The sequence below is a fragment of the Pristiophorus japonicus genome, chromosome 22, assembly GCF_044704955.1.
Source record: "Pristiophorus japonicus isolate sPriJap1 chromosome 22, sPriJap1.hap1, whole genome shotgun sequence".
NCBI classification, from domain to species: Eukaryota; Metazoa; Chordata; class Chondrichthyes; family Pristiophoridae; genus Pristiophorus; species Pristiophorus japonicus.
Window position 1 is genome coordinate 43,854,538 of NC_091998.1, and position 20,799 is coordinate 43,875,336.

At 42.8% G+C, this 20,799-nt stretch overlaps 1 protein-coding gene across 1 annotated transcript in view; it reads right to left on the minus strand.

Annotated features, from left to right (window-relative positions):
* Positions 1 to 20,799, minus strand: part of LOC139234755 (putative aminopeptidase W07G4.4) — a 32,100-nt gene that overhangs the window by 8,679 nt on the left and 2,622 nt on the right. Inside the window, exons 2-11 of the mRNA XM_070865441.1 lie at positions 14,852 to 14,893; positions 12,827 to 12,923; positions 10,055 to 10,120; positions 6,422 to 6,504; positions 5,859 to 5,967; positions 5,292 to 5,416; positions 4,299 to 4,398; positions 3,419 to 3,494; positions 1,431 to 1,516; positions 535 to 639 (exon numbers count right to left, since the gene is read on the minus strand). Coding sequence (XP_070721542.1) covers positions 535 to 639; positions 1,431 to 1,516; positions 3,419 to 3,494; positions 4,299 to 4,398; positions 5,292 to 5,416; positions 5,859 to 5,967; positions 6,422 to 6,504; positions 10,055 to 10,120; positions 12,827 to 12,923; positions 14,852 to 14,893 — 889 coding nt within the window. The remainder of the gene's footprint in view (positions 1 to 534; positions 640 to 1,430; positions 1,517 to 3,418; positions 3,495 to 4,298; positions 4,399 to 5,291; positions 5,417 to 5,858; positions 5,968 to 6,421; positions 6,505 to 10,054; positions 10,121 to 12,826; positions 12,924 to 14,851; positions 14,894 to 20,799) is intronic.

Genomic DNA, 20,799 nt, shown 5'->3' on the forward strand with positions numbered 1-20,799 from the left:
AGACAGAAAATTTGAAACAAGATGCAGTTATGATTGGTCAACTGAATTTAAGTCTGGACAACATCGTTTGAGTTGGGAAATATTGACTATAAAAACCCAGGATTAAAAGACACGAGGACTCACAGCTAATTTGATTAGCATGCTTCAACAACTGAATCATGCATTAGATTCAGGTGCTGTAGGAAGTAGCTGAACACAGGAGCATAACCAGACTTAAAGGATCATTTTCAGAAATTAGTAGCTTCAACTTTTTGACTTCAGCACTCCACAGTTCCTCCAAGGTGGGCTTGCCTGGGCAGTGACCTTTACAAAGGTAGTGATCACTACTTGTAAATGGCCGACAATGCCCTTTCTGCAGGAACTGAATTGGCTAGCTTCTCTCTGGAAGGGAGATACAGCCAGCACCTTGCAGCTCGAACCAGCCAGGAATAAAAAAGTTAAAGAAGCAAGGCTGAGCTGAGTTACAGACAAACTTAATACAAATAGAAAACTTGCACTGAATGGGAAAAAATGTTAAAAGTAGATGCATCATACCTGGAAAAACCCTGCAACAGCAGCAGCTCCACATTTGTCTCTGTGCATTCCTGCCATTATACCGCCAGCTTTAATGTCTGCACCACCAGTATCATAAGTTACCCCCTGACGACAAGAAAAGTTATTAACAATTATCTGACTGCTATCTACACAAGACCTATATTGGCCAAAGCAAATGCTACAAGTCATAAGTGAACAATTCTGAAAGAATTTATTTTTAAATAAAGTTGCCTGATCACATGAGGATGGCATTCAGCCCATCTTACTTAATCCATCCAGAACATCTCAAAATTCTAGTAATCCACAAAATGATTCTAAGATTTTCACCTGCACTGCACAATCTGAAAGCCCATATTAATCACTAAAGAAAAAAATCCAACTGTCCTAAATGTACCTTTTACTATTATGATCCCATCTCCTCTTGCCCTACTTTAGAAGTAAATTTTTTTAATTTACTTTATCCATACCTTCTAATGTTTTTCCCATTCCATTAACTATCTAGTATACTTATATTAGAAATTTCCTTTCAAGGCCAACAAGCACAAGTCCCTCCAGCTGCTACTCACAACACCGACATGGTACTAGGGATCAGCCTCTGCTCTGCACAGCCTCCAATACTTGAATGTCTCACTAACCAGAACGGCACACACCAAGCGTGGTCTGACCAAAGCACTGTATGGTTTGATGGCAAATTTTACTGTACGGCTAATTCCATTGGCTTTGTTAATTGCTGCACTACATGTTGAGCGTTGGTCTAAGACATGCAAGCCTTGCAATTTCATTTCCATGTTAATTAAATAAAACATCTTTATGTGCATGTAACCTCGGCAAAATGCAGAGAGCGAGTGCTCAAGGTATCATTTGCACATTCCACAGCTTTATCACTATACTCTTACCTTGCCCACAAGCAGAAGTGTTTTGTCATTGGCGCCCTCTCCTATATATTCCAGTACAACCACCCGAGCCTGATGACGCTTTACATCTGTAAGGATTTAATGGGGGAGGAATATCTATTTTAAAATAACACTTAGTCTGTCATATGGTCTACATTTCACCCACTAACTCAGGGTTGGGGGGCAGGGCAGGGGGGAGAAGGGGGCATGAAATTGGAAAGTAGTTTGACAGATGGCTTTTCGAAATTCAATGACTAGAATTAAATTTTATTGCTCTAGAACTTGCACCAGTAGTTAAGTAATGAAACATTTTTCAGAAAGACAGTAAATATGCTCAACACACTAGGAAGGCTTTAGGCTTGGTGCTTGACTAGTGGCGAGTTATCTCGCAGTTGGGGGTACTACAATTGGAAGATTAGGTGATCAATGCTACAGCTGAGCAAGAGTTTGCAACACGGAACAATGAATGAAAGTGGGGAGAGAAGCATTAACAAGTAAAATGTTGGACTGAGGTAGTTATTGTTGAGTTGTAATATTGACTGAAGCCAGCTGCCTTTCTTTGGCCATCATTCCATTTGGGCCAAGTCAGATGCTGCAAGTTTTCTTTTGGGGAAAGAAAGATCTGCAAACCCATATTTCTCAAGCTTTTCAAAAACAGTAAACCATCCCAACATGACTAGTTATTCTTTCAACAAGTTAACAAAGTATCCAGGGTTATCAATAAAGAAAAATATACTGCTGATGTTAGAAATCTGAAAATACAAACAAACAGATAACAGCAAATATTGGAGAAACAGAAGTTAATCAACATTTCAGGTCTAAAGACGGTTTCTCAGATCAGAGCAGTCCTTAGACCTGAAACACTGACTACTCGCTTCAGTTTTTCAACAGATGTTGCCCAACCCGCTAAGCATTTTCAGCTTTTCCGATTTTTGTTATCCATGGCTATAGTTTGGATTTGTACAAATGCTTCTTCTCAGATAGATACAGAAGGGTATGAATATAGCACTTTTCTTCAATCATCATACACTTGAGTATGGATACCACGTTAATACCCTGGGACTGAAGGACTCTACAGCTCTATCAAAACGTAGACTTTCTTGGCACAGTGAAAGAGTGAGGGTTAATTACAGCAACAGTTTTGCATGCATTGGTCAAAGCTACTGGTTGTAAGTAAGGCATAGCTCACTACCATGAGGCACAGCTCACGAGTTAGTTTCCCATTTGGATGGGACCCCATTCTTCAAGATGATAATATGTGAAATAGCATCACCTCCCATTCCTCTGTTAGAATAGTTTTACAAGTATACAAGTCAGGTTGAATAAAGTAACTGCATAGAAAAAATAACTTTGCAAGAGGTAACTACGAGAGGACCTAAATTTAGTCTGGCTTATACATTTGAGTACTTAAGAGTGAATGTAAAACCCACGACCACTTGAAATTAATTAGTGAGCATCTGATCAAAAAGCAAGGGTCAACAGGAGTTAATGTGGTTATCCACTGCTGAATCTGATCCATTCAGATGAATCATATACCAAGTCCACTTCAAACTGGAAATAATGGCAGGGCTAATTACAGTTTTCATAAACACAGTACAGGTATATAGAAATAGATCAAGCAAGAATTGTGTCAGCATTCACTCACTCACTGCAAGAATACAGTCAAAGGAACTGCACACTGCTTATTTTAATCGTCTTCTAGCTTTGCGTTACATAGGTGTAACAGATTAAAAAGAAAATGGCAATTTGATGTGGAATTTCTAGGGAAAAAAGACAAAGACTCCAGAATTATGTGAGGTGGTAGGGAGTTCTGAATATTCTGAAAGCCACAGAAACTTGGTGTGAAAGTGGATGAGCATTTAGCGATGGAACTCATTAAAGAATGCACTTCTGGTTCCAGTGGATTAAAGTGTGTGGAACAAGTGTACAGCATCATAGCTCATTTTTATTCAGAAAGTAAAACACCGAGTTGAGTGCATGCACCAACTTACCTTTGGCACAGCGATTGACTGCTGCCAAGCATGGGTAGCTGTTCTCTATAGTTGTCAAATCACTGGTCACTGAAACCTGGCAACAGAAAAGACCAACAATTTGATCTGGCTTTTGACATTGATGATAAACACCAAAATGTGCATGTACATGCGTTCCTTTATTTCTTTTATATTATTCCTTTATTTTGCCTTCTGTAAGATGGCTCCCAGCATTTATGCTGTTAAAATCAATTTATTAATCCTGTTTTACCTGGATGCGTCACTGATGTGTGAAAAACATTCAACTGCGCAAGTGCCAGGAGTCAGCTACCAAAAATCAGAATTCAGAGCAATATAAAAGCAGCTCAAGCACAGTGTGAGCCTGTAACCGAGCTAGGATTAAAATCACATAAGCTACTTAACATTAGTCAAAGCAAGCAAGGTTATCCATTTCTGCTCTTAAAAAAACTAAGTAATGTCAAAACCCCCAACTCCTATCCTTCAAAGCATCGCCCAGGTAGTTGGCAAAAGAATCAATGTCGACACGAGGAACAAAAGTATTTACACAGCGAGTTACGATCTGGAATGCACTGCCTGAAAATGTGGTGGAAGCAGTTTCAACTGTAACTTTCAAAAGGGAATTGGATAAATACTTGAAATGAAAAAGTTGATGGCTATGGAGAAAGAGCAGGGGAGTCGAACTAATTGGAGAGCTCTTCCAAAGAGCCGGCACAGGCATGATGGGCCAAATGGGTGGGCTTCTGGTGTGTGGTATCATTCAATGATTCTGAATGCATTTCATGCCAATTTCAAAAGAAATGTGTACTGTACATGGAAGAAAGGGAGCATGGTGTTTTGAACAGTTTCACAGAATATATGCACTGCTTCACTGAACACTTACAGAGACAACAGAATTATTAAAAATACTCTGAACATAGTCGGCCACATTTGGAGCAGCCATTCGCTCTGGGTCAGATCCACCAATATCTCTGCATACGGTTCTGGGAAGACAAAAAAAAGTGTGATGATTTTAGCCCAAATATACTTAAAATCATTAGGTAACAGTCAAGTGATGAAATAAACACTCAACAGGAATTAAGCAAATCTTGGGACTCATTGGAGTTTAGAAGAAGAATAAGAGGTGATCTTATTGAAACATACAAGTTACTGAGGAGGCTCAGCAAGGTAGATGCAGAGAGGATGTTTCCACTCGTGGGGGAATCTAGAACTAGGGAATATAGTTTAAGAATAGAACTGAGATGAGGAGAAAGTTTTTCTTCTCAGACGGTCGTAAATCTGCAGAAGTCTCTGCATTAGAGAGCTGTGGAAGTTGGGTCATTGAATATATTTAAGGTGGAGATAGATTTTTGAACGATAAGGGAGTGAAGGGTTATGGAGAGCGGGCAGGGAAGTGAAGCTGAGCCCAGGATCCAATCAGCAGGCTCGAGGGGCAAATGGCCTACTCCAGCTCATATTTGTTACGTTCTTATGACTGCCAGTTCCATAACCTCACTGCTCCGAATTTTAATTTGTTCTTGCAACAGGAATTTCACTTTGGACAGAAGAAATAAAGCTACTGAGGATCAATTCAACCTACTTGAATTGCAGAGACGACATTACTGAGAGGTGTAATACTCAGAACAGGATGAGGGCAAGTAATGATGGAGATGGAAGACAGAAAAAAAAACTTAATTCTTCTAAATTATACAATGGGTCAGGGCACTCTTCAAATTAATGAAGATGTGAAGGAAGCTTGCATGTAGTCATGCTATTTGAGTCCATTACAATTTAGGAGACCTCAGTTTGCTAACACATGCATCAAGTTTTGAGCTGTCCCATTGATGTATATTTTAGGTGATTTTTTAAACCTGTGTGATCCTTCACTGGTGCTTACCTGCCTCTCTCCAGTGCCGAGGACAGCAGTACAAGTTTCTTTCCTTCCTCCTCACTTGAAGCCCACACACCCAGACAATCTACTTTCGTGGCCTTTTCTGGGTGTGCTTCACGAATCTCCAATGGCTACAAAATATCAACATTAGAACAGGTTTACTTAGCCAGTCAGCAAGTCTTTCTCCAAGTAATTTTAATTAGGGATATAACTGACAAGATAACATTTTGTCAACTCAGCCAGTAAATTACAGAGATTTAAAAATGCCTTAATTCAGCACTTCTTTATAATACGAAGAATACTATAATACTAATCCTCCCCACCACATTATTTTTCCTCTGTGTATGAACCTACCTACTCAGGCCTCTGCAAATACCACAAAGCAAACCCCAGAAAGTGGGTGAACCTAGTGCTTTTTCCAAATGTAGAAATCACATAGCTGCACATTGTTTGATGATAAGCAGTCAGCAAGAGGGAATCTCTTCCTGCCAGAAGAACCACCTCAAACCGAAGCGGCCCATTTCAAATGTAATTGCAATTGGTTTAGATCATTTAATGCAACACCCTACTTACCACGTACAAAGCATGCAGCGCTCCGAGCAAAGTCACCAAGGAAGCTTCTTTGAACAACTCTTCAGGAGGACAAACCAAGATGGGTTTCACCATGCCAGCCTTCAGAGCACTGGGGAACAGAAAGGTGCAAGAGCTTTACTGCAACATGTCAGAATTGTTCCTAACCTGATGATTTATCAAGGTACAACAGAATAGAAATCTTCCCACTTTTGGAAGTGCAAGTATGGTATGGTCTAGATGCAGGGCAAAACTCCATGTGTCATGACCATCAAAGCCTTCCACTTAGTGAGGTCTGATTAGAGTGCGGATAGAAGAGTTGAAATGCAGCCTCACCATTACCAACATCCTTTTCACTGTCCAGTTTCCTCCATGAAAGAACACAAGCCAGTGCAGGTTCTATAAAATTCTTTCACTACTTTTTGTAAACTGTTTCAAGAGAAGTCATCAGAGCGCCACGATTTCTGAACTATCACAGCAAATTAAAGAGCAATTTCTTACAGGAAATGGGAAAAGTACAACATGTAGACCAAGAGTGACTGTGTTCATGGCACTGGATCACATACCGCTTGATGCCAATGACAGCTGCATCACTGAATCTCCGCACATCATCATAATCTCGGTCGAGGGGCCCAGTTGGTGCAAAGATCTATGTAAAAAGAAGTTTGTGTAATTCACAATTATCTCAAGTCAGTTGGAGGAAATCATGCCCTAAATTTTATCCTAATATTTCTTTATAGAATCAAAGAATGATTCAGCAAAGAAAGTGGCAATCGGCCCATCGTGCCTGCTCTTTGGTAGAGCTATCCAATTAATCTGCTTCACTGCTCTTTCTCCATAATCATGTAAATATTATCCCTTCCGGTAGTTATCCAATTCCTTTTGAAAGTTACCATTGAATCTTCTTCCACCACCCTTTCACGCAGTGCATTCCAGATCTTAACAACTCGTTGGGATTTTTTCCCCCCCTCATCTCCTCTGGTTCTTTTTCCAATCACCTTAAATCTGCGTCCCCTGGTTACTAACCCTTCTGCCAATGGAAACAACTTCTCCTTATTTACTCTATCAAAACCCTTCAGGGTTTTGAATACCTCAATGAAGTCTTCTCTTACCCTTCTCCGTTCGAGGAGAACCACCCCAGTTTCTCCAATCTCTACACATAATTGGTCCCTAACCCCATTACCATTCTAATAGATCTCTTTTGCACCCTCTCCAAAGCCTTGACAACCTTCCTAAAAAATGTTGTGACCAGAATTGAACACAATGATCTAGCTGAAGCCTAACCAGTGTTTCAAAGATTTAGCATAACTTCCTTGCTGTTCTAATCTATGCCTCTGCAGTCTTCTCAACTTGCCCTGCCACCTTTAAAGATATGTGTACATACATCCCCAAGTGTCGGTTTCTGCACCTCCTTTAAAATTGTACCATTTAGTTTATATGGCCTCTCCTCATTCTTCCGACCAAAATGTCTCAATTCACACTTCTCCATGTTAAAACTTCTATTACTATCCTCCTCATTGATTCACGTCATCTGCAAACTTTAAAATGATGTCCTGCATACGCAAGACCAGGTCATTAACAAAAAAGAGCATTAGTTCCAATACTGACCCCTGGGGAACACCACTGTATACTTCCCTCCAGTCTGAAAAAAATAACCGTTCTAGTTTCTGTCCCTTATCCAGTTTTATAACCATATCGCCACAGTCCCTTTAATCCCATGGGCCTTAATTTTGCTAACAAGTCTATTATGTAGTAATATATTAAAGGCCTTTCGGTTATTTGGTCTCCTTATTAAGGAGGGATATACTTGCATTGGAGGCAGTTCAGAAGGTTCACTAGGATGATTCCCGAGATGAAGGGGTTGACTTATGAAGAAAGGTTGAGGAGGTTGGGCCTCTACTCATTGGAGTTCAGAAGAACGAGGTGATCTTAGTGAAACATAAGATAATGAGGGGGCTCGACAAGGTAGATGCAGAGAGGATGTTTCCACTCATGGGGGAATCTAGAACTAGAGGGCATAGTTTCAGAATAAGGGGTCGTTCATTTAAAACTGAGATGAGGAGGAATTTCTTCTCTCAAAGGGTTGTAAATCTGTGAAATTCTCTACCCCAGAGAGCTGTGGAGGCTAGGTCATTGAATATATTTAAGGTGGAGATACAGATTTTTGAACAATAAGGGAATAAAAGGTTATGGGGATTGGGCAGGGAAATGGAGCTGAACCCATGATCAGATTAGCCATGATCTTATTAAATGGCAGAACAGGCTCAAGGTGCCAAATGGCCTACTCCTCCTATTTCTTATGAAGGTACATATACACATCAACCACATTACTCTTCCCCACCCTCTCCATTACTTCTAGTCAAACACAATTTGCCTTTAACAAATCTGTGTGGATGTAATTTGTTAGCTCATACTTTTCCAAGTGCCCATTCATTTTATCCCAGATTATTGTATCTAAAAGTTTCTCCCACCACCAATGTTAGGCTGGCTGGCTGGCCTGAAATTGATGGGTTCATCCCTCTCCCTTTTTTGAACAGGGGCATAACATTTGCAATCCTCCAGTCCTTTAGCACCACCCCCATATCTAAAGGAGGATTGGAAGATTGTGGCCAGAGCCTCTGCAATTTCCATTCTTACTTCCCTTAGTAAACTAGAATGCATCCCAATCGGACCGGGTGACTTTTTTTTTTAAAAAAGGTACCTTCCCTACCAATTTTTATCCTATCCAACATCATTACTACCACCTCCTTTACTGCGACATTGGCAGCATCCTCTTCTCTAGTGAAGACAAATGCAAAGTTCTCGTTTAGTACCGCAGCCATGCCCTCTGCTCCACAAAAAGATCTACTTTTTGGTCCATAATTGATCTCATCCTTCCTTTTAGATTTATATGTTTGTAAGAGATTTTTGGGTTCCCTTTTATGTTAGCTGCTAATATATTCTCAGAAGCACAGTTTGTCTCTCTGATTCGTTCTTTTAGATCTCCTCCGTACTTTCTGTATTCCACTTGGTTCTCTAACGTATGATGAACCATACATTTGTCATAAGCCTCCTTTTCAGTTTCATTTTAATCTCCATATCTTTAATCATCCAGGGAGCTCTAGCTTTGGATGTCCTTCCTTTCCCCCGGATGGGAATGTGTCTACTCTGTACCCAAACCATCTCCCATTGATCAATTCTTGTTTTGCCTACCAATTTTTAATTCCAATCCACCTGGGACAGATCCTTATGCATCTCACTGAACTTGGCTCTCCTCCAGTTAAGTATGTTTACACTTGTGCTATGTCCTTTGCCATAACTATTCTAAATCGAATGAGATTCTGAATCAAATGCTCCCACACTGAAACATGCTCCATTTCATTGCCCACAGCTAAATCCAGGACTGCTTCCTTCCTCGTTGAGCTGGAAACACACTGATCAAGAAAGTTCTCCTGTATACATTTCAGGAATTATCCCCCCCCCTCTCCCCCACCCCCCACCCACCACCTCTCTGCCCTTCAGTTACTTTCCAGTCTACAATTAGAATAATTGAATTTTCTGTACTTAACCTGGCTCCCAGCTTATAGTGAACCCAATAAAGCTCTACATTAGCAATAACCAAATATTGAAGCTCCATTCTAATCTGTCCAGATTATCTAGTGTGGAGACACTTTTGTACAGTTCCACATCACCAATGAAAACAGTTAATAAGTCTTCAGATACTGAAAGATCTTTAAATTCAAACTGTGCAGAGAGATTTATAATAGGGCATTTCTGGATGAAAGATGGTCCAAATGGTTTTCTTCATCCATAATTATTTTTTACTTTTAGTTGTACTATTTTACTTTGTTCAGTATTGTTAGATGCTCATCAAGAGGAAAAAGTCTGTACTGTCTCAACATCAAGATGAAAATAAAGGAAAATCAAGCAAGCCTTGTCTGTAAACCTCTACAGCAATAGTGGGCGAGATTTATCTACATGTTTGTGGAGTTAATAGGAACATGTGGTCACAAGTCTATAGTTTAGTGACTTTGGGAAAAGAACAAAGGATTGTTTCTCTTATCTGTCCATAAATGTTCCAGTCTGTGTTGTAACCAGCCTATTTATTATTACTACAATAAAACAAAATCCAGAACCAGCAAACACTGGCATCTGGAACCCCTGAATATGCTGTACAATTGTTGTGCAAGGCGAAAAGAACTGCTTAAAAGTTCACTCACCACTCTAGCTCCGGGAAGATCAGGAGCATGGACCAAGACCACTTCCTGTTCTACTGAAGCATCGATCTGGAAGACAGTAATTTCATAGTCACTCACTTAAAACAGATCACTCTCATTAAACAAGCCCTTCAATAAAGAAAAGTAGCAGAAGCAACCACCGGTGGGCACATTAGACAAGCAATTAGGAAGACAAGTGGTATGTTAGCCTTTATTGCAAGGGAGTTGAAGTACAAGAGTAAGGAAGTCTTGCTGCAAATATATAGGGCTTTGGGGAGACCAAACCTGGAGTACAATTTACAGTTTTGGTCTCCTTACTCCACCAGCCTGTCCTCGCCGCACAGCACTGCCCCCCAGACATCAAGATCCACGGCGCGGCCCTGGACAACGTGGACCACTTCCCTTATCTCGGGAGTCTCCTATCAACAAGAGCAGGCATTGACTACGCGATCCAACACCGCCTCCAATGCGCCAGTGCAGCCTTCAGCCACCTGAGGAAAAGAGTGTTTGAAGACCAGGCCCTCAAAACTGTCACCAAGCTCATGGTCTATAGGGCTGAAGTAATACCCGCCCTCCTGTATGGCTCAGGGACGTGGACCATGTACAGTAGACACCTCAAGTTGCTGGAGAAATACCACCAGCAATGTCTCCTCAAGATCCTACAAATCCCCTGGGAGGACAGACGCACAAACATTAGCGTCCTCGTCCAGGCCAACATCCCCAGCATTGAAGCACTGACCACACTTCATCAGCTCCGCTGGGCAGGCCACATAGTTCACATGCCAGACACGAGACTCCCAAAGCAAGCGCTCTACTCGGAACTCGTCCACAGCAAACGAGCCAAAGGCGGGCAGAGGAAACATTACAAGGACACCCTCAAAACCTCCCTGATAAAGTGCAACATCCCCACTGACACCTGGGAGTCCCTGGCCAAAGACCGCCCTAAGTAGAGGAAGTGCATTTGGGAGGGCACTGAGCTCCTCAAGTATTGTCGCCGAGAGCATGCAGAAATCAAGCGCAGGCAGCGGAAGGAGCGTGCGGCAAACCAGGCTCCCTGCCCACCCTTCCCCTCACCACCGTCTATCTCACCTGTGACAGAGACTGTGGTTCTCGTATTGGACTGTACAGCCACCCCAGAACTCATGCTAAGAGTGGAAGCAAGTCTTCCTCGATCCCGAGGCACTGCCTATGATGACTCAAGGAAGGATATACTTGCTTTTGAGGGGGTGCAATAAAGGTTCACTAGATTAATTTCTGGGATAAGAGGGTTGTCCCATGAGGAGAGATTGAGCAGAATGGGGCTATATTCTCTGGATTTTAAAAGAATAAGAGGTGATCTCATTGAAACAGGAGCAGAGATGAGATGAGGGTTGTACAAGGGGAAACGATCAGGCTGAGAGAGGAATGGTTTTGATGGGGACTAGGTCATCAGCGGTGGAGACGAGGGTGCGATTGTGCAGATAATCAGATTCCACATGTACACTAATGACGCTCAGCTCTACCTCACCACCACCAGCTCTCTCAACCCCTCTACCAATGTTGTCCCAATTTCAAATTTGAGTACGCGGTCCTTTTAACGGGCTGCGTGGCCCAAAGTTTCATGCATCCGGTCCCGGGCTGTGTTGGACCAGTATAAAGCTGTGCAGCCACAGTTTATAGGGAACGTTGCCCTCCACTGTCTCTAATTTGTCACGCTGCTTGTCCGACAGCCAGGATGAACAGAAATTTCCTCCAACGAAATATTGGGAAGACTGAAGCCATTATCTTTGGTCCACACCTCAAACTCCATTCCCTAGCCATTGACTCCATCCCTCTCCCTGGTGACAGTCTGAAGCTGTACCAGACTGTTCGCAACCTTGGTGTCATATTTGACTAAGGCCACCTATTTCTACCTCCGGAACATCGACCGACTCCACCCCAACCTCAGCCCATCTGCTGCATCCCTCATCCATGCCTTTGTTACCTCTAGATCTGACTATTTTAACGCTCTCCTGGCCAGCTTCCCATATCCCACCCTCTAAACTGGAGCTATCTAAAACTCTGCTGCCCGTATCCTAACTTGCACCAAGTTTCCGTTCACCCATCGCCCTTGTGCTCGCTGACCTGGACCACCTAATTTTAAAATTCTCATCGCGCCATGGTCTTGCCCCTCTCTCTCTCTCTCTCTGTGATCTCCTTCAGCCCTACAACCTTTCAAGATCTGTGTGCTCCTCCAATTCTGGCCTCTTGCGCATCCCCCATTTTAAAAATCAGTCCACCATTGGCTGCTGTGGTATCAGCTGCCTAGGCCTTAAACTCATGGATTCCCTTCCTAAAAGTCTCCACCCTTCTACCCCGCTCTCCTCCTTTAAGACGCTCCCTTAAAGCTTTTGGTCATATCTCATATGGCTCGGTGTCAAATTGTTTGATAACGCTAGGTGAAGCACTGTGGCACATTTTACTACGTGAAAAGCAATAGACAAATGCAATTTGTTGTTGTTTTTCTCCCCCACTCCATATTGCTGCAATAACTTCACAAGCATATTTAATCATCAAGGCAATCTTCACAGCGCACAAGATCACAGGATTTTGTTCCACTCCTAAATGCAAAGTCCAAAGTTTGGCATTGTTAGACGTTTTGATGCCAGCAGCAAAAGGAGTGTAGAGTAGTTTTATCAGTAATCAGAGTCAGTTACACTCCCACCTCAGCCCAATGGAACATTGTTATGAATGATAAAGTACAGATTGTGCATGTCTGAAATCATTTTCTGAACATTAAAATATTCATGTACTTACAGATTTGTACTGGCTGAGTGGAATCTTCAAACATTGTAGATCTCCAGAAAGCTTGTCAGTAGTATTTGTTACTAAGATAACACCATCGAATTTTAGCCTGTACACAGAAAAAAGTCAATTTAATATTGACTTAGCATAAATAGCAGAGATTTCCATTCTAGAATTTGTTCAACATTTAATGAGTTGGATAATAGCGTGAGAATGGGACAAATAACATCTTCGTGGAAGTCAGTCACTCAAATGAATGAACACACACAATTTAGAAAGGCAAACAATGCTCCATGTGAAAGAGACCAAGCGCAAAGCTGGGCACACCTTTGAACACAGGATTTATTCCAGGAACCAATAAATAAGCATTTTTCTACAGAGGCAAGACCCAGGCACATTTTAATGCACTATCTTTCTGCACGTTATGCACCTTTGAAAAATTACTGGTAGTCTTGGGGCCAACTCAGGTACACCAATGACACTCGATCTACTTCTGCCACAACCTTGGACTCAGGGAACATCTCTCCACTGCCTGACTTAATCGAAGCATAGAAATTTACAGCGCAGGAGGCCATTTCGGCCCATCGTGTCCGCACCGGCCGACAAAGAGCCGCATGGCCCTTGGTCAGCAGCCCTAAAGGTTACATATAAACCTATGAACAATGACAGAAAGGCAAAGAGCCTGCTGACATCAAGTCCTGGATAAGCAAAAGTTGCTTCAACTCAACATTGGCAATCATGCTCCTCAATGAAATGTCACCACATAGCTCCCCCACACTAATCCACTTCTCCCTGGCAGCTCAATAAAGTGCAACTAGTTTGACCAAGCTGAGCTTTGTACATCACATCCTAGCCACCAAGACATGCCATTTCCAAAGACACCACCTCAAACTCCACCCCCACTGCTGCGGAGAAACACTGAAGCCACCCATCACCTCCAAACTTAATCCATTTTTCACAAGACATTAAATCAAGGTCCCATCTACCGAGGCGCTAAAGATCCGATGGCGCTGCAGGAGGTTCTCCGTGTCCTGGCCAACATTCATCCTCAATTAACAAAACAGATTGTCCCGTCAAGATTCAACACAAGCTGCTTCCAATCCTCTGGTGTTATCCCCAAATCCAGTAAACTTTAAAAAGGTTAATACATGGCAACCTTTTTTTTTTAAAAAGCAACAACTCAGTTACATCTAGACTTAACCCGCTTACAGATGAAATTGAAGCAATTAAACAGACTTCTTTAAAAAATGAAGTACAGGTTGAAACTCCCTTATCTGGCACCCTCAGGACCTGGCCAGTGCCAAATAAGGGATTTTGCCGGATGGGGGGAGGTCACGTGTTTGCAACTCACTCCCAGCCTGAAGCCACTTCGGGGCCCGCTGGCCCACTGACACACATTGTTCACACTTGGCTCTACTGAGCACAATTGGTTAGACAGGGTGCAAGTGAATCTTCCTGTTTTATTTGTTGCTGTGCCAGTGTAGGGAAACTCTGGGAGTGGGACCAGTAGCAACTGGAGTTCGTGCTGGAGCAGTGGTTCCTCGTCCCCTTCCCCATCGACCCTTACACCAGCAGGGGGACGATGCTGATCGACACCTCACACATCCACTGCTGGTTGAGGAGCCAGCACCACGCAAAAGGAAGGGAGTCAATGGAGTCGGCGGGCCCAGGGTTGTCAGCGGGTCCCGAAGGTGTCGGCTCCGATGTTGGGTAAATTTATTGTGGGTCTGTTGAGGTTGAAATATGCTGTGCAAGTGTAAATGGCCAAGTTATTTTGCGAGGATTTTGATCGGCTGCGTTCTGCGCATGCGCCACCCAGTGGCCCGGAATGGTCCTGAACAATGGATGGTGCTGGATGAGGGAGTCCCAGATGAGAGAGGTTCAACCTGCAGTACATCTGAGGGAAAGGTGGTGAATGTCATTGACTTAAATTTGGTCCTTTTGCCAGAACCAAGAGAGTTACAGATAGTTGGAATAAGTTCTTAAAACTGTACACAGTACAATTAGGACAAGAGGCAATATCAACATTATACTCACAGTGTGCCTTGCAATTGAGTTGTGAAGACAATTTCTGGAACTCTGCAAGATACAAGTATTTTTTAATGATTAGCTTCTGGGAATGTTAGTTGACCAACTAAACAAAATTACCAAAGTCTCAGCTTCCTGAATTCAGGGAAGTGGTTACCTGCAATATTATAGAGCAATAGATAAGCATAGCAGACCAACACAGAAGCAGTGCTGTCACTAGGATTTAACTGTGATGGTGGGTGCAGCATTTTCATCTAAATTTAGATATTCTGGACTAAAATTATAGATTTGTTTCCCCTTCCAACTTGACTGTGTCTGCAGAGAGCATTTTGAGCTGTTCAATACTGGGATGAAATGTGGGCCAGCCCACATTGCGATATGTGTGCGCACTAAGTCCGTGCAGCAAAGCTGGTCTCCAGTCGTCTTGGGTAATCCTTGCCACTGGACCAAGACCTAGCTCTGTCAAGCCAGTGTGGTGGCTGGTGTGCAACGGCCACCCCACATTAAAAAAATCCACGCACAGGCATCTTCCACCTTTCAGGATGTAGTTCGGGTCCTTCATTAAAACACCCGTGAACTCGTCCTTTTTTTGGCGTGGAAGCAAGTCATCCTCGTTTCGAGAGACCGCCTATGATGATGCATGGAAATGCTGGTGGTGACAAGTTTGTCATTCCTTACAGAAGCAATTTGAGATAGAATTAACAAAATAAAAGTTACAAAGTGTATGAACACAAGAAATGGCATTTAAATAGTGGCTCATTGGGCCTCAGCATTGCTTTTTGAAGTGCAGGCACTTAAAACGGATAAACGCAGCAGCCAATTTGCACACAAAAAGGCCTGAATTCTTACCCTTCTGACTCAGGCAAGAATACCAACTCAGCCAAGCTGACAAGGTGCTATTAAAACATCAAATCCAGTGACAACACTGCAGTTGTAATCTCTCCATAGTAGAGATCGCACCACTCCTATGCTGGAAGAGCAAAAACAATCAGAGGAACTGTAGCCATAGTCCTTGGCCCAAACCTTAATAGCAGTCCTAGGGTGATGGCCTCTAATCTACAGGAAGTGAACAAACTAATTTAATAATTAACTCCGTTATTGCAATTGGAGATTGCATCCATTTAGCTGTAAAATGGCAATGGCCTTGCAGTGGGCTTCAATGCAGTGTGCCCGTGTGTAGAGTGCAGTTTACGTGGCGCTCAATATAGACTAGAATCAAGTCGATTATCAATAAGCTAGACAGACAACGCAAATGGCTGTAGTTCAAGACTGAAGTCTAAAAAGCATGCAAGATTTACAACCACAACAAATTGCATTATCACAAGTTTAGTGTAAAAAAAGTTAGTTGTGAAATAGATTAGTAATTGAATTGATCCCCAACTAAGAAACGTTCACAATCTGCATTAAGTGTGACATGTCATCATCATCATCATAGGCAGCCCCTCGAAACGAGGATGACTTGCTTCCACGCCAAAAAAGGATGAGTTCACAGATGTTTCAATTAAGGACCTAATATTCCAGGTCCTGAACTACATCCTGAAGGGTGGAAGATGCCTGTGCGTGGATTTTTTTTTTTTTTTTTTTTTTTTTAAAACATGGGGTGGCTGTTGCACACCAGCCACCACACGGGCTTGATAGAGGCTGGGTCTTGGTCCAGTGGCAAGGATTAACCAGGACGACTGGAGACCTGCTCTGCTACACGGACCTAGTGCACACACATATTGCAGTGTGGGCTGGCCCGTGCTGCCCCTGGGCCCACGCCTCTTCTGGCCCCGAACTCATGCCTCTCCTGGGCCGCGATCTCGCCGCTCCTGCTGTATCTGCCCACGCTCCAATCACCGACCTGGACCTTGCTGACATCCCTCTTCACTGCCGTCGCCCTCCTGCAGCAACTCGCACAGTACTTTGCAGAGATATGCCACCACGCTGCCTATGGCCTCCGCTCGCCGCTCCTTTTATGGCCCCGACCTGCCACTGAGGAACAAAGGGACCTTGGAGTACATGTCCGCAGATCCCTAAAGGTAGCAGGCCAGGTGGATAAGGTGGTTAAGGCAGCCTTTGGAATACTTGCCTTCAACAGCCGAGGCATTGATTACAAGAGCAGGGAGGTTATGCTTGAACTGTATAAAACACTGTTTAAGCCGCAGCTGGAGTACCGTGTGCAGTTCGTCACCACATCCTGCATGCAAACTAGCGATAGCTAAATACTATAATTGCGTCTTCATGGTTATTCTGCCAGTTGGCCTAGGCTGAGGGAAAATGTGGTCTTCAGATATTTCACTTGACATTGAGTTCACTGTGTAAAATACCCCATTTCTATAACGCACATAAGAACGTAAAAAATAGGAGCAGGAATAGGCCATTTGGCCCCTCGAGCCTGCTCCACCATTTAAGAAGATCATGGCTGATCTGATCATGGACTCGGCTCCACTTCCCTGCCCGCTCTCCATAACCCTTTACTCCCTTATCGCTCAAAAATCTGTCTGTCTCTCCTCTCATATCTCCTCTAAACCTCCCCCCAATTACTTTAAATCTATAACCCCTGGTTGTTGGCCCCTCTGCCAAGGGAAACAGGTCCTTCCTATCCACTCTATCCAGGCCCCCCATAATTTTATACACCTCAATAAGGTCACCCCTCAGCCTCCTCTGCTCCAAAAAAACAAACCCAGCCTATCCAATCTAAAATTCTCCAGTCCAGGCAACATCCTTGTAAATCTACTCTGTGCCCTCTCTAGTGCAATCACATCTGTGACATGTAGTCACAGTCACTGCAGTGCACCCTCAATTAGCACTACATTTCTCAGCAAGACATAGAAACATAGAAAATAGGTGCAGGAGTTGGCCATCTGACCCTTCGAGCCTGCACCACCATTCAATAAGATCATGGCTGATCATTCCTTCAGTACCCCTTTCCTGCTTTCTCTCCATACCCCTTGATCCATTTAGCTGCAAGGCAAAGGCCATATCTAACTTCCTCTTGAATATATCCAATGAACCATTAATAATGGAAAGGGAGGGGCTGGAAGTTACTTTTACTGGTGTCAATTATGTTAAGATGAAATGAAAGGCATGGGTTGGTATGGCAAGCTGATGCCATTCAAAAGGTAGGATGCAGATGATTTCCAGGGACCTCTTTTTTTCCCCTTCAGCATAGAGCTGTGAGTAGGTGGCAGAAAGCTACAATTAAAGCAGATGTACTCAGATAGGATCTGTGAACACATTCAATTTAGGACAAGAAAGCCAAAGAAACTGGCAGTGTAGTGGTTATGCTATTGGGCTAGTAATCCAGAGGTGGTTAGTTCAAATCACACCATGGCAGTTGGATCATTTCAATTCAATTTATAAAACAAAAATCTGGAAATAAAAAGCTGGCATCAGTAAAAGTGACCATGAAACTGCCATTTTGTTGTTAAAAACCCAACTGGTTTTCCCGAACGTCCTTGGGAAGGAAACCTGTCATTCTTACGCGGTCTGGCCTTTTGTGACTACTCCTACACCAGCATGGTTGACTCTTAACCGTCCTCTGAAGTTGCCTAGCAAGCAACTTACCTCACCTCAGTTGCATGAAACCAACAGACAGCAGCAGTTCAAGCAGGCAGCCCGTCATGACCATCTCAGGGCAATAACCATTGGCCTCGTCAGCAATTCCCACATCCCAAAAAACAATGAAAAAAAAAACCTCACCTTCAATATAAAACCTTGTCACACATCCACCACCGTGCTAGGCTTTGCAATAAGCAGCTACCAGTTAATTATTGTAAAGAGTAATGTGGGCCATTAGAGTCTCAGCAAGATACCATTAGCCCTTGAACTACTATATTCTTTAAAAGACAGCTGAACTTGCTTTAGCTTTTCCTAAAGTTTGGCATACCATCAGAGTCCTGTCTGTTTTTGTTAGAACAGAGGAGATTACCGAATGACCAGAGTGTAAAATTATAAAGGGATACGGCAGAGTAGATAGAAGGAGACCGTTTCCAGTTTTAAACATTGCTTGCTTTCTGGACTCAAGCAGTCCTGACTGCAGCCATTTGTATTGTCTGTCCACCTTACTGACAACTGAATTGTTTTCAGCCTAGAACTATCACAATGCAAACTGCACTGCACACAAGCACACTGCTTTGAAGTTCTGCATTGGGCCATTGCTTTTTATGACATAGAAGAAATAATTTAGGACAGAAAGCAGGTTTTTTTAAAATAATGAGGGTTTTAAGGCTCTGGTAATTGAAACAGACCATTTCAACTTTTAAGAGTAGATTAGATAAATAGTTGAAGGAAAGGGAGAAATTTCAGGTCAGAACAGGTTGTCGTACAAGGTACCGAAATCTGGAATGTTGGGTCTGAACGTGAAGATATGAAGTTAAATACATCTACCATTTTCATTTGTTAAAGGGGTAGTGGGAAAGGTGGAACTGTTGGAGTTCTGGGGGCAGCAGTTTGATATTGAGGTTGGAGACATAACATAAGAAATAGGAGCAGGAGTAGGCCATATGGCCCCTCGAGCCAGCTCCGCCATTTAATACGACCATGGCTGATCTGATCATGGATTCGGGTCCACGTCCCTGCCCGCTCCCCATAACCCCTTTGATATATTTAACTTCAGATCTTCACGTTGAGACCCGAGGACTTCAGAGTGCCCAAGAAACCGAAGATTTTACATTGAGCTTGATTGGAACAGTTTAGACAACTGGAGAGAGAGGTCAGAGTGAAAATGGCAGAAGAGTTAAAATGAGAAAAGTTGAGATAAAACATTAAGAAGGGTTTTCCCATTGAAACTGTGTATCTCTGTCTTAAATTTATTCAATGTCCCAACTTCCACAGCTCTCTGAGGCAGCGAATTCCACAGATTTACAACCCTCAGAAGAAATTTCTCCTCCTCTCCGTTTTAAATGGGCGGCCCCTTATTCTAAGATTGTGCCCTCTAGTTCTAGTCACCCCCAGCACTGGAAATATCCTCTCTGCATCCCCTCACAATCTTATACGTTTCGATAAGATCATCTCTCATTCTTCTGAATTCCAATGAGTAGAGGCCCAAGCTCCTCAACCTTTCCTCATAAGTCAACCCCCTCATCTCCAGAATCAACCTAGTGAACCTTCTCTGAACTGCCTCCAAAGCAAGTATATCCTTTCGTAAATATGGAAACCGAAACTGCACACAGTATTCCAGGTGTGGTCTCACCAATACCCTGTATAACTGTAGCAAGACTTCCCAGCTTTTATACTCCATCCCCTTTGCAATAAAGGCCAAGATTCCATTGGCCTTCCTGATCTCTTGCTGTTCCTGCATACTAACCTTTTGTGTTTCATGCACAAGTACCCCCAGGTCCCACTGTACTGCAGCATTTTGCAATCTCTCTCCATTTAAATAATAACGTGCTCTTTGATTTTTTTTTTCTGCCAAAGTGCAGGACCTCACATTTTCCAACATTATACCCCATCTGCCAAATGTTTGCCCACTCACTTAGCCTGTCTATGTCCTTTTGCAGATTTTTAATGTCCTCACACATTGCTTTTCCTCCCATCTTTGTAGCGTCAGCAAACTTGGCTACGTTACACTCGGTCCTTTCTTCCAAATCGTTAATATAGATTGTCATCAGAACACAGTACTGGGAGGGGACTGCACATAATGTTGGCCTGTTCCTTTCCTGTGGAACCAATTAATTCTTTGTTTTCCCAACCCATCCTTGGGATTTTTACTACGTTAAAAGGTGCTATATAAATGCAAGTTATTGTTGAGATAATTATCTGAGAGTGAAATGCCAACAATGAAGTAATGAGTCGATGCCAGTTAGGACAAGAATACACTCTGATCAGTTAGATTCAGTTAAGTCTTCTATAAACCTACATATAATAGCATCTACATCATATTGAAAAGAAACTGGACTTGGGGGAAGGGAATTTTGGTTTAAAGACTGCCACGTCTCCCTTTCTTTCACTCTTCCTTCCTCCCCACCCACAGT